General features: G+C 40.3%; 1 protein-coding gene across 2 annotated transcripts; it reads left to right on the plus strand.

Annotated features, from left to right (window-relative positions):
* Window positions 1-12534: 12534 nt before the first annotated feature.
* On the plus strand, window positions 12535-15703 carry LOC118396974 (lens fiber membrane intrinsic protein-like). Of its 2 annotated transcripts, XM_052467666.1 has the most exons (6): window positions 12535-12748; window positions 12842-12926; window positions 14289-14476; window positions 14833-14982; window positions 15125-15259; window positions 15551-15703. In XM_052467666.1, exons 2-6 carry the CDS (start codon window positions 12880-12882, stop codon window positions 15610-15612), a joined length of 582 nt encoding a protein of 193 aa, XP_052323626.1. In that variant the 5' UTR covers window positions 12535-12748; window positions 12842-12879; the 3' UTR covers window positions 15613-15703. The 2 variants fall into 2 exon arrangements, with proteins under 2 accessions (XP_052323626.1, XP_035647252.1); XM_035791359.2 differs by lacking the exon at window positions 12842-12926 and having other exon boundaries at window positions 12538-12748.
* Window positions 15704-15724: the final 21 nt, after the last annotated feature.

Consider the following 15724-nt stretch of genomic DNA (forward strand, 5'->3'; position numbering starts at 1 on the left):
GTAACACCCAGCACTGCATCCCCTGTAGACACCCTCCCATGGGTTAGCTTGTTAGCATTTCCCTCCCGGTGTTCAAGAGGGAAATGTCAGTACAGGGAAAGAGAACTAGTAGTGCTGAAGTTGTTACATATTGCACCCTTTCTCCATAACTCATTGTGATTTTTCCTGATGTGTCCTTTTTATCTATTCTCTGATGCCCTCATATGAGGGCTGTGTTTAGATTGAATGTATGTCTTGCACTCTATTTGACCTGATAGTTTACCTGAACTACATGCATAGCAAGAGTTCATGACGTTAGGGCCGGTACCTGACCTCCAGTTCAATCCAGATTATAAACTCTAGTGAAGTTTACTACGGTTAAAGTTTGAGATTAAAAACATTCTTGTCTGGAGGCTCAGGAGAGACTCTTAGTGTGGCTGCATCAGGGGGAGTGTACAGTTTCCTCTAACTGATTGTGACAGATGAGATTGTGGCCATAACTGGGGGGACCTAGCTGTTCTGACTGTTGTCTTTTTGTGTAATGACATTAGCCATCATCTGACAGTGTTTATTAGCCCTTTCCTTTTTCAATAACATGTTCTCTGTTAAATCTGCTCTGACATCTGCTGACGTTGTCACGGCAACATAAATAATTTGAAGTCTTCTGTTTTGTAACCCATTGCTGCTGGTTCCTCTTTTCAAATGTAACACTGTCAACTACTGTTACAGTCTCTGGATATGGCTGTTAATTTGCCTCGAAGAGTTTTCTTGATGAAGTACACGTATTGTGTAAGATAGACCCCTTAGATTTATACTGGGGTCTTACTGACAGTGTTTTTCACTCAATGTGTCAGGTCCTCTTAGTTGTTAAACCAGGGGTCTTTTCTCACTTTCCCCTATGTACTAATCATGTTTCCTCTTCCTCCTGCTCCCAGTAGCTCTGAGGAGGACAGGTGTCCCCCGCTGCCAGCAAGGACTTACCTGATGGATGGCTCCAGGCAGGTTTTACCCAGCCTGCCCTCCTTCAGAAGAGAGAAGCTGGCCCAGGACACCACCTCCAGCCTACAGTCCACAGCCACGCTCCCTCCCTCCCCCCAAGAGGAGACACCCAACCACAACGACAGCCCCCGGCTGCAGCACTTTGACCTGCGGGGCTACTACGAGCCCGGTTATCAGGTCTCCCATTCCAACCCCAACCTGTTTGCCAATATAGACGCCTATGACGTCAGCGGGCCATACCACACCAGCCAATGGGGAGACCCCTTCACAGGAGATAGCTTTACTTCAGAGATGAGTGGCAGAGGAGGTTAGTTGTACACACCTGTCCCCCTGTCTTTACACACCTTTTCCTCTGTCATAGTTCTAGGATAATTATTAATATAGGATAATCTGTTATATAGCATAATTATGTGTAGCTAGCCTCTTGAAAATGACTAGCCTGGTCACAGAACTGTATGTGCTTTAGCCACGTCCTTTGTCATTTGTTGCCATGCCATACACACAGTCCGTGTTTAGCATGACAACGAAAGGACAAGAGGAGTTGGCTAAAGCACAGACAGATCTGCTACCAGGCTAATCCATAACTGCATAATTATCCTGAATTTTTCAATGTTATTATGTTACAATGTGTTAAGTATTTGTACATGAAAATCAAATCAGGTTTATTATGAGATGGCTCTGTATCTTTTATTCCCTCTGAATGTCTTCTTGATGACATCACTGTTATTTTCTGTCAGGACAATCTCCTCCTTTCCCGGCTGACTCCTCATACGTTACGCAGGGACACAGAACCAGAAGCAAGAAGAAAGCCCTCAGGGAGGGCCAGCACCGACAAGAGCTGCATGAACAAGCAGGTAAGACATATTGGGCAGCTACATGTATGTTATCTTCTCTTTGTAGAAGCTTTTACACAAGGCACCACGCATAGCTTTTGTAATAACAAGTTACACCATCTTATTATTTCCAAGAACTTAGAAATGGCTCTCACTGGCTCTAACTTCTTGGTGTGTTGCTAGCACATGCACTTAAGTAACACACCTGCTTTGGGATTCAAGCCACATCCTTACAGCACATTTACATTTTGGTCACACATTAAAGTGGAACTGACAGTGTTTTAACTACTTTCCCGATATGAAACAAACAATCTTAATATCAGTATTAAATATCTAATTCCCAGTTTATGCTACAAGACAACTTAATAAGAGGTTTTAAAAATAAGTTATTTGCCTCAACATTCCATGACGTACACTAAGGCAGTGTTGGCAGAATAGATTGATGCCGTTCAATGCATTATTAATATAATTCACCAATACGTTTCTTGATAGTCCAAGAAATATTGCTATCAGGTTGTAAATCTCAGCTGGCCTGGTACATTGTTTGCTGCCTCCATTTGGGATGCACTGTTTCAGTTTCAATGGCTCAATATTTTGGACAAAAATGGTTGAATGTAACTAAGGCTGGATATGACAATACAGTCAAACTAGCAAGGGCAATGATCACTAGTCAGTCATAATGTGGCTAATAGGCTAGCGTATATATTTATGTAGCAAGCTAAAAACTCAGATCATAATGTTAGTTAAATCGCTAGCTAGCTGCTAGGAGGATGTCATGTCATTGGAGGAGTGACTGACTTTTTCTCCTCATATTGTTTTTTGGTGGCTATACACGGCTAGAGATGCAGGTGTAATTTGGTTAGATAGTAATAACTTTAACATTTAGCATATCTCTTGCGTTTGCAATTTCACTCTAGCTATCTACTCCAATTTCAGAGCACTCTTCTGAATGTGCTAGAGCACAGAATAACTGATTAATTTTTGAACGCGCAACATCCGCTGAATATGACTTGTTAGTAAATGTAGGCAAATAAAGTAATAGTTAGTCACGAACACTTTAGATAACAACATGTAAAAAGCCTAACCAGCTCTGCTAGGGCGAGTAAAATGGTCAGAGTAAGGTGTTCTCTCATTTGTGTCAGGAAGTAGCAAGCTAGCTAACTTTAACCAGTTCGCTTTGGTTTAAGGTTTGGGACAAGCATGCATTGTAGGCATTCAACCGGCAAAGAAATATTAGGCTACAATTCCCCATCGTTTATCAGTGCAATTTTGACGACTAGCTATTTCAAAAAGTTGGTGTTTATCTAATGTTCCTTCGTTAGATGTTAGCTCGTCTTTCTCTGGCTAGCATTAGTTGTTGATCTTTTTGTTGTTGATGTGCATAACTGAAGGAGAGAGAGCCTACCTTTTTTAATGGTGGTTTAATCAATAGAACTGTAAAGTTCCCAAATGTAAGAGGACTCCCAAGTGGTATTGACATATTTGCAGAAATCCATTCAGGGGTATTTTGTGGTTTTTGGCGAATGCGTTCTAACGATCTAAAGTTGCCAGTTGCAACTGCCTGTAAACACACAGTCCAGTTCAAAGTGAATGGTGGCAGGCCTGTGTGCAAATGGCTTGTTTGCATAAAGGCCTATACTGTAGCTCTGATTGGCTATGGTGTACCAGTCTAAGTAGACTCTGGTCCTGGACGAGACAGATTTATTTATTTATTTACTGCAGTGTCTATTAATTGTCCAAACGCACGGCTGCTTTCCCACTCTATATTGCTATAGAATTTTGACATACCTTAGAATGTTTGGGAATTACAAATACTAAGAATTTATGAAAACATGAAAATTACCATATCTAAGTGTTCACTTGTCAGAAAATGTTTTAAAAAATGTCATAGATTTTAATATTTCATGTTGCTAAAATGCTGTCAGTTCCACTTCAAAGTCCTGTAGTGTACATTTAACTGTGAACAGATAGACAGCAGTGCTTTAAAGAGGCAACCTGTGTGGTTGAGTGAAGACAGTTTTTTTTTTCATGAGCTGTCAATCTGTCTGTACAGAACTGCCCCCTCCGCCGGCCCCACCCCCTGCAGCAGATGACCCCATGCAGCTCCTGGTTGATGTGCCGGGCTGTAGCCGGAGGCCATCGGCAGAGAACTCACCGGCCCTACAGAGGAGAAGAGACTACTCCTCACCCCAGAAGAGAGGGCCTGCCATGAGGGGCTCACAAGGTATGCATCAAACCATCTAATTAAAGCAAATACACGTTACAGTAATATAAAAGCGGCAAACACAGCATCATATTGTGATTGAGGTTTAGTAATACTCAGTCTACATTAATATGCATACAAATCCTCAGTGGACTTAAAATAGTGCATCGGTTTAAGCACACAGAGCAACAATCCCCTCTACCCAGGTGGCCAGGGATGGTGGGGGGTCTAGTCTGGTCCAGCACTTAGAATCTGACCCATATAATTCCAGCTGTACTTTTGAGTGATTGTGGTATTGCATATTGTCATCTGCAGATGAGGGGGTAATCCCATACTGCCAGTCCAGCTTTCTGCCCCGGGGTCAGATGTCCGACTACGGTTCCCTTGGTGGAGTGGCCTCCTCGCGGGCTTCAACTGGACAGAGAGGGCCTGGAGTTGCCCAGAGGAGGGACGAGGTGGGTCTAGTGTGAAGGACAGCAGGACTACCTGGTCTGGCTCAGTGGCTCACATGTTAGTCCTATAGTTGTTATCAGTGTTGGTGTCCTCCTAAAGTCTAGTGGGTAAATGTAAGGCAGGGATTTGGTGATAATCCAAGACCATTTTGGATCTTAATCAGTGTTAATTGGTGTGGCACAGAGAGCCAAGAGACCCACTGGCCCAAGACCCACCTGGCTCTCTGCTGCTTTAATCTCTATACTAAATCTGGTCCAGTTTATCCAACATCTTGGTTATATTAATAATGCCAAATCAAGACTAGTGTTTTCATCTATAGTATGTTGCATAGGATAGATTATGGACATGTCAAATTAATGTTTTGACAATGGCATAGATGTAGGCAAATATGGGAGGTCAGTAGATTTATAAGAGCTCAACATAAATGGAATACTCACATTTGTGTGGCTAAGCCTTGGCTAAATTACAGTGTCAGGATTCATTTTTGGCACCAGCCACATCTCTGATGTGTTGTATGTTTGTTTACTTTCAGAACCTCATATAGCTGGAAGCATGTGATGTGATGTGAAGTTCTCCGCCATGTTCTTTTTAAAGGTTGTTTTGCTGCTTCCTTCTTTGCTGAACTCCAGCCTGTTGCCATGGTATCAAAGAAGAGCTGAAGACAAAAGTGAAAGCATGTAGGCTTGCCACCTGCCTTTTCCATATTGGTTCATATTTGTGTTTTTTATCGTTTGATTATTCATCATTTGTATGTGATTTTATGTCCTGCCTCGATGTATATAGACATCTTAGCAACTTTTTTAAACAGGACCTTGGATAAAGATAATATATTGTATTTTGAGAAAAAGGAAAGAAAAAGTCTTAAAATTACTGTAGATATTATACAACAGATGTTTGAATGTACTTTGTTTTGTTGTTTACCCTGAAACCCTGGTGATGTTTGTGTGATGAAAGGATATGAGGCAGAAACTCTGTTAACATGACCATCTGAGAGTTGGGCATATGTGTGTGTTTACAGTTTCTCTCTCTCGCTGTCATTGTGGCGTAAACCTCCTGCTTCTTCTAAACAGACATATCGATCTTATCAACACCAGATGAAATAGCTTTGTCCTTTTAGGTTGTGATGCTGAAAATGTGTGAACCTATACCCTTGTTGAACACCAATTGTTATGTTCTGTCATCAGCTGAATGATTTGTTAAAAAAATACCAATAAAACATTTGTTACTCTAAAGACATGTTTCCCTAGACTGTTTCCTGGAATCGATCAAGTGTAGGTAATCAATCCTATTATACATGCCTGATATATTGATTCACGTTTATGAGAAAAATGTGCCCTTTTTCCTGTGTTCTTTGTACTGCGCTGCTGTGCACTGACTTTGATGTAATAGTTAACTGCTAAACCCAGACAGATTTCAGATTGTGTTTTCTACAAGACAGTAGAAAGTAGTTAATAGTAAGGTGGTGAGGAGGACAACCCACCACAAAACTACAGTAGGGAGAACTGTAACCGGAAGGGATATGCTACAGTTAAAAGGTAGCCAGAGGAGGGAGAGGTTTTTAGTGTGGAACATTGGGCAATATGTGAGGTGTGTTAAATCAACTGGCTGGCTGGCTGGGAGCGTTGTGGATGAGGTTGGGAGAGAGAGGAGCATGTGAGCTGTTCCACCTGTGAGACACTCTTCCCAGGTTTCTAAACACTCGTCTCTGTACAATATTAACCTCCTTTGTTCTGTGGCTCAGCATAGAGCTCTCAAGTGACTGGTACACTGGTATCAATAATATATCCATGCAGTTATCTTTCGATACTGTCTCAAGTCATTCTGAAAACCTCTGCTTGAGATACTGTTATGTAAGAACATTTTGGGTTTTTGAGAACACAGGTGCCAGGGAGCAGAAATATATGAAGATGATTGGGTGGTTTCTTTTCTATTGGGTAAAAATAGCACGAGAAGAACAAACCATGCCTTATTAAAGTCAGTGGAATGTCACTGGACTTCAAAGGGACATTCTTTCTGGACACAGTTACTCAGTGTGGATGATGGGTTCTGGGACTGTTTGAAATTAGCGAGTGGGCAAGACAGTGTATGATAAGCTATTTTTTTATTTAACTAGGCAAGTCAGTTAAGAACAAATTCTTATTTACAATGATGGCCTACCCCGTATGATGCTGGGCCAATTGTGCACCTCCCTATGGGACTCCCAATCACAGCCAGATGTGATACAGCCTGGATTTGAACCAGAGACTGTAGTGACGCCTCTTTCATTGAGATGCAGTGCCTTGCACCACTCAGGAGCCCAAAATACTCCTCTCTCTCCCAAAATGTCCACAGGGACCCACAAAGATTGGGGATAATCCATCAGAATTTAGAGCAAAGCGGTTAAGCAGTGGGGGCATTGTTTAAAAAATATATTTTTTTGCATGCTTGTTTGTGTTGTGGATTAGGGTATTTTTATTAATCACAATCCCTCAGTGATCCTCTCCCAGCAAGGCTCAGACTACTGAAAGGCCATTTCACATACAGTATGTCTCTGTATAGAATGTTTTTCAATCTATACTTTCTTCCCCATTAGTATAGGAACAGAAATAGACAAACATCCACTGAGATGTTTTTATATCTGTGACAGCATCGGGGTCAATTTCACTTCAATTACAGTCAATTCAGAAGGTAGACTAAAATTCAAATTCTCTTCAATGCTTTTCAATGAGGAATTATTTTTAATTCTTTTTTTGGCTGGAATTGAAATTTAATTGACCCCAACCCTGGTCAACCATAAATTCATTTCAGCATCATACACACTGTAAGAATATAAAATACCACTATGTTTATCAATGGCAGATGATGGGATTATGAATTTAATGTGATCTGATATACAGTACCAGTAAAAAGTTTGGACGCACCTACTCATTCCATTGTAGAATAGTAGTGAAGACATCAAAACAACAAATGGAATCATGCAAAATATATCATATATATTTTGATATCACTTTTTTGGTTACTCCATGATTCCATATGTTATTCCATAGTTGCGATGTCTTTACTATTATTCTACAACGTAGAAAATAGTCAAAATAAAGATGAACCCTTGAATGGATAGGTGTGTCCAAACGTTTGACTGGTACTGTAGATTAGATTATAAATCAAACATGAATGTCATCAAGGTAGAGAATTTGCAAAGATGATCCCATGTACTGTTGACTAAATACTCCTGAGTCAGTTACCATGTGGAGGATGACAAGGAACACACAAATGCTTATTACCAGTTGGCCAGATACTGGTTAAATGAGTAAGAGACCTGTTGAACTTGCTCCATATGTGGATGTTTGACTTGATAGAAGGCACCATCTAGTGGCTGTTATATAGCATTTATCCTTCTGCCCAGTCATAAATTGCATGTAGGATCCACAGATAATTTTGCCATTAGGCCACACAGAAGCTATCACAATGTAGCTTTTTTTGTCTCATCCTTGAGCAAGATAAGAGTCTGACTCAACATTTGAACACTAGGAAATTAATTCACAATCTATCACAATTTAGGAGGTACTGTGTGGCTAAATTAAATCCAGAACGCCGCAGCCCGTCTGGTGTTCAACCTTCCCAAGTTCTCTCACGTCACCCCGCTCCTCCGCTCTCTCCACTGGCTTCCAGTTGAAGCTCGCATCCGCTACAAGACCATGGTGCTTGCCTACGGAGCTGTGAGGGGAACAGCACCTCAGTACCTCCAGGCTCTGATCAGGCCCTACACCCAAACAAGGGCACTGCGTTCATCCACCTCTGGCCTGCTCGCCTCCCTACCACTGAGGAAGTACAGTTCCCGCTCAGCCCAGTCAAAACTGTTCGCTGCTCTGGCCCCCAATGGTGGAACAAACTCCTCACGACGCCAGGACAGCGGAGTCAATCACCACCTTCCGGAGACACCTGAAACCCCACCTCTTTAAGGAATACCTAGGATAGGATAAAGTAATCCTTCTCACCCCCCTTAAAAGATTTAGATGCACTATTGTAAAGTGGCTGTTCCACTGGATGTCATAAGGTGAATGCACCAATTTGTAAGTCGCTCTGGATAAGAGCGTCTGCTAAATGACTTAAATGTAAATGTAAATTGGTAAGAGCATACTGCCAGCAATGCCAGGGTGGTGGGTTTGATTTCCGCATTGTGCTACATCCACCCATATGAAAAAAATGTATGCACTCACTGATGTAAGTTGCTTTGGATAAAAGTGTATGCTAAATGGATTTCATATTAACAGAACTCTCAGCAAATCACTGGCTGTTGACAGTGGCAGCGTAGCCTAGTGGTTAGAGCGTTGGACTAGTAACCGGAAGGTTGTGAGTTCAAACCCCCGAGCTGACAAGGTACAAATCTGTTGTTCTGCCCCTGAACAGGCAGTTAACCCACTGTTCCCAGGCCGTCATTGAAAATAAGAATATATTCTTAACTGACTTGCCTGGTTAAATAAAGGTAAAATAAAAATAAATAAAAAACATGTTCAGCCTAAAGAAACACATAAAACATACCAGTCAATACCTTCAAGGGTTTTTCTTTATAAGGGTTTTTCTTTATTTTTACTGTTTTCTACATTGTAGAATAATAGTGAAGACATCAACACTATGAAATAACACATATGGAATCATGGAGTAACCAAGAAAGTGTTAAATAAATCAAAATATATTTGACATTCTTCAAAGTAGCCTCCATTTGCCTTGATGACAGCTTTGCACACTCTTGGCATTCTCTCAATCAGCTTTACCTGGAATTATTTTCCAAAAGTCTTGAAGGAGTTCCCATATATGCTGAGCACTTGTTGGCTCAATACAAATTTTGCCCACTGTTGAATCTAGTTGATGATCCCTGATGTAAGCAAAAAAAAAAAAGGGAAATTATAGGATGGGCAACTGGCGACCCGCAGCCCCCCTTTTGTAGACAGCAATTTAAGTCTAGCTATAGATTTTAAAGAGATTGAAGACAGAGCTGTTACTTGGCCACTCAGGAACATTCACTGTCTTCTTGGTAAGCAATTCCAGTGTAGATTTGGCCTTGTGTTGTAGGTTATTACCCAGCTGAAAAGTGAATTCCTCTATCAGTGTCTGATGTAAAGCAGACTGAAGCAAGTCTTTCCCTATGATTTTGCCTGTGCTTAGCTCCATCCCAATTCTTTTAATTGTGAAAAACTCCCCAAATCTACACTGGGGTTGCATATCAAGAATGTGAATGTTCCTAAGTGGCCAAGTAACAACTTTGACTTCAAGCTCTTTAAAATCTACAGCAAGACTTGAAAATGGCTGTCTAACCATGATCCCCAACAACTTGACAGAGCTTGAACAATTATGAAAAGAATAATGGGCGAATACTGTACAATCCAGGAGTGTAAAGCTCTTATAGCATACCCATACCGTGATGCAGCCACCCCCATGCTTGAAAATAAGTAGGCAGTTACTCAGTGATGTGTTGGCCAGTAGCTTACCACCCTACATCCCACTGCTGGCTGGCTTGCTTCTGAAGCTATGCAGGGTTGCCCTGATCAGTCCCTGGATGAGAGACCAGTTGGTGTTGGAGGGCCAGTATGAGGCACCCTTTCCTCTGGTCTATAAACGCATCCCAATGCCCCAGGGCAATGATTGGGGACATTGCCCTGTGTAGGGTGCTGTCTTTTGGATGGGATGTTAAATGGGTGTCCTGACACTTTGTGGTCACTAAAGATCCCATGGCACTTATTGTAAGAGTAAGAGTGTTAACCCCGGTGTCCTGGCTAAATTCCCAATCTGTCTCTCATACCATCATGGTCACCTAATCATCTCCAGCTTACAATTAACTCATTCATCCCACCTCCTCTCCCCTGTAACCATTCCCCAGGTTGTAGATGTAAATGAGAATGTGTTCTCAGTTAACTTACCTGGTAAAATAAGGGTTAAATAAAATGTGTTGTGTTGGATTTGCCCCAAACATAAGGCTTTGCATTTAGGCCAAAAAGTGTATTCATTTGTTGTTGTTTTTCCCAGTATTACTTAAATGCCTTGTTGCATACAAGGTGCATGTTTTGGAATATTTGTATTCTGTATTTGTATTCTTTTCACTCTATCATTTAAGTCATTATTGTAGAGACACTACAATGTTGTTGATCCATCCTCAGTTTTCTCCCATCACAGCCATTGAACTCTTAACTGTTTTAAAATCACCAATCGCCTGATGGTAACATCCCTGAGAAGTTTCATATCTTTGATGTGTCTGAGAGGTTTAATACATAATCCACAGCATACTCTAATTATTAACTTGACCATGCTTAAAGAGATGCTCAATGTCTGATTTTATTGTTACCCATCTACCAATCACTGTACTTCTTTATGAGGTTCCCTGGTCTTTGTAGTTTAATCCGTGCTTGAAATTCAATACTTGACTGAGGCATTTTACAAATGTTGTATGAATGGGGGTCAACAACTATTATTTCACACGGAGTGAGTCGATGTAACATATTTTTTAAACTTTTTCTTCCACTTTGACATTACAGAGTATTTGGAGTTCATTGTTGACAAAATATGATTTTTTTTGTTTGTTTTTTAACTAGGCAAGTCAGAACAAATTCTTATTATCAATGACGGCCTAGGAACAGTGGGATAACTGCCTGGTCAGGGGTAGAACGACAGATTTGTACCTTGTCAGCTCGGGGGTTTGAACTTGCAACCTTCCGGTTGCTAGTCCACCGCTCTAACCACTAGGCTACCCTGCCTCCTTCAATCCCACTTTGTAACACAATAGAGTGTGAAGAAATCCAAGGGGTATAAATACTTTTGCAAGTTACTGTACACTTATAGTGTACTTGATCACTCTCAAGCAGTTTCATAATCGACACTTCAACTTAAAAACAACTCCAAGTGTATTTTGAATGAATATATTAAATTACAATTCAAGTGTTTGAAATTGAAGTACAGTTTTAATGAGTGTCTAAGTTTAATGATAGTGAACATATAGTATACTAAAAGACTGAAATAACAATGAATATAAAGTACACTTTTAATAAGTGTGTTGAAGTGTAATGATAGTATATTTATAGTATACTTAAGGTATAAAGTAAATTTCGTATTTGAAGTACAGTTGATTAATATACTTGTTTTATATATTTAAGTACACTTATAATTTAAATATTTCACTTGGGATCTCTGGACTTGAAAACCTATGGTTTGAATTGAAGAGGGCAGTCTATTTCTCACAGACAAAGGAGATCAAGGATCTGGAAGGATTCTGTATGAAGGAATGCTGTTAAGATCCCTCCAGATGTTCTCCAACGTATAACATATTTTTAGGGGGAAAAAATATTAATTGTTTTAAAAAATATATCTTTCTCTGAGCAATTGTATTAGTTTAAAATAATATAATTTCCCCATTTATTTGAGCATAGCTCAGTATTTGAAGTATTTATTCCATAGTCATTTTTGCTCGTTTTTATCAAGGCTGTTAATAATGTCAGACCCCACTGTATATATAAAAATGTAAAACACTCACTGATAAAATTTAATTTGATTATTTTCCCATCTCCTAAACAACTTAACTCTCCACCGAAAATGTTGAATACATAATTCTTGATTTATTTTACTGAAAATGTGTTAATTATGGAATAGCACTGAATAATTTGAATCATTGTTCTACCACCATTTGTTCAAGACACCTGCTACCCTAGAAAATGAAATGTTACATACTGTAATGACTCATATGCATCACAGTGTGTGTTTGAAGCTGATTTTTGGGCCATGGTCTGAGATTTACTGGGCAGTTTAAATTCAATGAACTGGCAGGGGTTTTGGGAGTTCAATTGTAGTTTCAATAAAGATTTTAAAACCTTAACATCTGATGTTGAGATAAAACATTCTCAATTTAAATTAACTAACATGAGAGCCCCAACTATACTTTTGTTATTTTCTGCGTGAAATAACTATGTGAAACTTACTTTTACTGCATAGTGTGGGATCCTATTGCCAACCCATGTCCACTGTGGATGGTAGGGCAGTATTTTGAATTGAAACCCCTGTGTCATCAGTATTACTGTGACTTACCCAGGGCTTAAATAGTTTTGTATTTTCAGCAGATTCCCTAAAACACAAAACTCATCCCATGTGATTGGTTGTGGCTCAGCATGCTCTATTGTGCCCCGGGGCCGTTTGTTCGCCTAGTTTCCGACACACAAACAAAACTTTCCTGTCAGCCTGGGCAATATTGGGCTCCGGAGTGCTTTGACAACCCCCTTGTAATATTGGAATCTCTGACTTTTTCTCTAAAGGGATAATAAAGGTAAGTTATTAATTAGCTGAGTGGTGTGGGTAAAATGTCATGTGTTTTGATATAATGTACAGTAGGTGACTTAAAGATCATATTTCTTCATAGAAAAACAGAGAGAACAGAAGAGAGAGGACAGAAAAGAGATGACAGAAGAGAGAGGACAGAAGAGAAACAGATCAGTCATGTCAGGGTGAATACAGTATATTAAAGCTAAAACTACACTACCGTTCAAAAGTTTGGGGTCACTTAGAAATGTCCTTGTTTTTGAAAGAAAAGCATGTTTTTTTTGTCCATTAAAATAACTGGTCTTCTTTAAACTGGCAGCTTCATTAAATAGTACCCGCAAAACACCCGTCTCAACGTCAACAGTGAAGAGGCGACTCCGGGATGCTGGCCTTCTAGGTAGAGTTGCTAAGAAAAAAACATCTCAGACTGGCCAATAAAAATAAAAGATTAAGATGGGCAAAAGAACACAGACACTGGACAGAGGAACTCTGCCTAGAAGGCCAACACCCCGGAGAAGCCTCTTCACTGTTGACGTTGAGACTTGTGTTTTGCGGGTACTATTTAATGAAGCTGCCAGTTGAGGACTTGTGAGGTGTCTGTTTCTCAAACTAGACACTAATGTACTTGTCCTCTTGCTCAGATGTGCACCGGGGCCTCCCACTCCTCTTTCTATTCTGGTTAGAGACAGTTTGCGCTGTTCTGTGAAGGGAGTAGCACACAGCGTTGTACGAGATCTTCAGTTTCTTGGCAATTTCTCACATGGAAGCCTTAATTTCTCAGAACAAGAATAGACTGATGAGTTTCAGAAGAAAGTTATTTGTTTCTAGCCATTATGAGCCTGTAATCGAACCTACAAATGCTGATGCTCCAGGTACTCAACTAGTCTAAAGAAGGACAGTTTTATTGCTTCTTTAATAATAACAACAGTTTTTAGCTGTGCTAACATAATTGCAGAAGGGTTTTCTAATGATCAATTAGCCTTTTGAAATTATAAACTTGGATTAGCTAACACAACGTGCCATTGGAACACAGGAGTGATGGTTGCTGATAATGGGCCTCTACACCTATGTAGATATTCCATAAAAAATCTGCCGTTTCCAGCTACAATAGTCATTTGCAACATTAACAATGTCTACACTGTATTTCTGATCAATTTGATGTTATCTTAAATGGACAAAAAAATAGCTTTTCTTTCAAAAACAAGGATGTTTCTACGTGACCCCAAACTTTTCAACGATAGTGTATATAATGGCCATTTGAAAAGACCTTGCTCTAACAAACTGTCTAAAAGCAGTAGGCCTATGGTAAAACAAGTGGAATATGAATAAGATTATTAAGATTATTCTTTGAAAAAATATAATTGATTCAATGTTAAAACGGTCTGAAATGTCCATCCAGACCCTTTCAACTATTCAAAGCAAACAATGTACTTTATGTTGTGTTACTCTATGCTGTATTCACCAGCCATGAGATGTAATTGTATAGAGATGCTTCAGTGTCCCTGACAATTGTGTTGTAAGCTAACTGTCTCCTCTGTGTACATCAGTGTGCTTGGCAGGATGTACAGCTTCATGGGCGGTGGGTTGTTCTGCGCTGGAGTCGGGAACATACTCCTTATTATCTCCACAGCAACCGATTACTGGATGCAGTACCGTCAATCCAACAACTATATGCATCAGGGCCTGTGGCGCTACTGTGTGCCAGGGAAATGCATGACACACACAGATAGCATTGGTAAGCGCAACATGTCCCATTTGTCATTAAACATACTGCAAGTGAACGAAAGGTCTTTATAAGGTCCTGTTCCATGCTGTGAATATCTAAAGTAAAAAAGCATTTCAACAAAAGAATCAGCTCCTTTTATTTGAGCAGGTTTAGTTGGGAATAAGTCACCATAATTCAACATTTGGTGCAAAATATAGGATATTCTGTAGTAAGTAAATGTTCAGTGATGTCACATCTGAGTAAAGTGTGAAATGTAATTCAGTACTATGGACAGGAATGCCACTAATAATAGTAGTAGTGCTTATTGGGTAAGTAGTACCTGTACTGGGTCTCAGCCTTGTCCTCTCTGTGCCCTCTGTCACCAGCGTACTGGGATGCCACCCGTGCCTTTATGATCCTCTCCCTGCTGGCCTGCTTCATTGGCATCGTGATCGGCGTCATGGCCTTCATACGCTCCTCCTCCTTCAGTGGGTTTGACAAGACCTTTGCTGCCGGCATCCTCTTCTTCATCTCCTGTAAGTGTCTCCTTCTGTCATTTGTCCCTGTAACTCTTTCAAGCATAGAAATACAATAAATTACATATTTCTATGCTATCAAGTCTCTGTTGATTTTTGTGATGAAAGGAATAAGCAGCATTTGATTGACTACTCTCCACAGGCTTCTTTGTGCTGCTGGCGATGGCTGTGTACACTGGGGTGACTGTGAATTACTACGGGAAACGATACGGGAACTGGCGTTTCTCCTGGTCCTACATCATGGGTTGGGTAGCCGTGGTCCTCACCTTCTTCTCAGGTAGGATAATGTGGTTCTGCCTGTAGAGCTAAAAAGGGCTTCATTTACTATTGTACATTCCAAATGGCACCCTATTCCCATTAGTGCACTACTTGTTATCAAGGCCCATGGGGCCCTGTTCAAAAGTAAGTGCACTATATAAGGAGTAGGCTGCCATTTGAGATGCACCCTATGGCTCAGTCCAACAAGATTCATTTGAAGAAAAACATTTGACATCAGTGGATAATCCAGTGGACAGTATACAGTATGCCCAGGAACCGAATGTTAATCTCTTCCTATTTTCTTTTACAGGCATCTTCTACATGTGTGCCTACAGGATGCATGAATGCCCAAGAAACTCCAACTCACGCTGATCTGACAAAAACACAGTTCACACACCTAACTACGTAATTTCCTGTTTAGCTGACCACTATTGAATAAGCATAATAAAAAGGGTAAAACCAATTGTCTGTTTATTCTCCTTTC

This window comes from Oncorhynchus keta, chromosome 18, assembly GCF_023373465.1.
Source record: "Oncorhynchus keta strain PuntledgeMale-10-30-2019 chromosome 18, Oket_V2, whole genome shotgun sequence".
Lineage (NCBI taxonomy): Eukaryota > Metazoa > Chordata > Actinopteri > Salmoniformes > Salmonidae > Oncorhynchus > Oncorhynchus keta.

Coding starts and splice junctions, on each gene's coding strand:
- LOC118396974 (XM_052467666.1), top strand. CDS start 12,880: ATGACAGAAGAGAGAGGACAGAAGAGAAACAGATCAGTCATGTCAGG. Junction 12,927..14,288: donor AACAGATCAGTCATGTCAGG/GTGAATACAGTA, acceptor TGTGTACATCAG/TGTGCTTGGCAGGATGTACA. Junction 15,260..15,550: donor GGTCCTCACCTTCTTCTCAG/GTAGGATAATGT, acceptor TTTCTTTTACAG/GCATCTTCTACATGTGTGCC.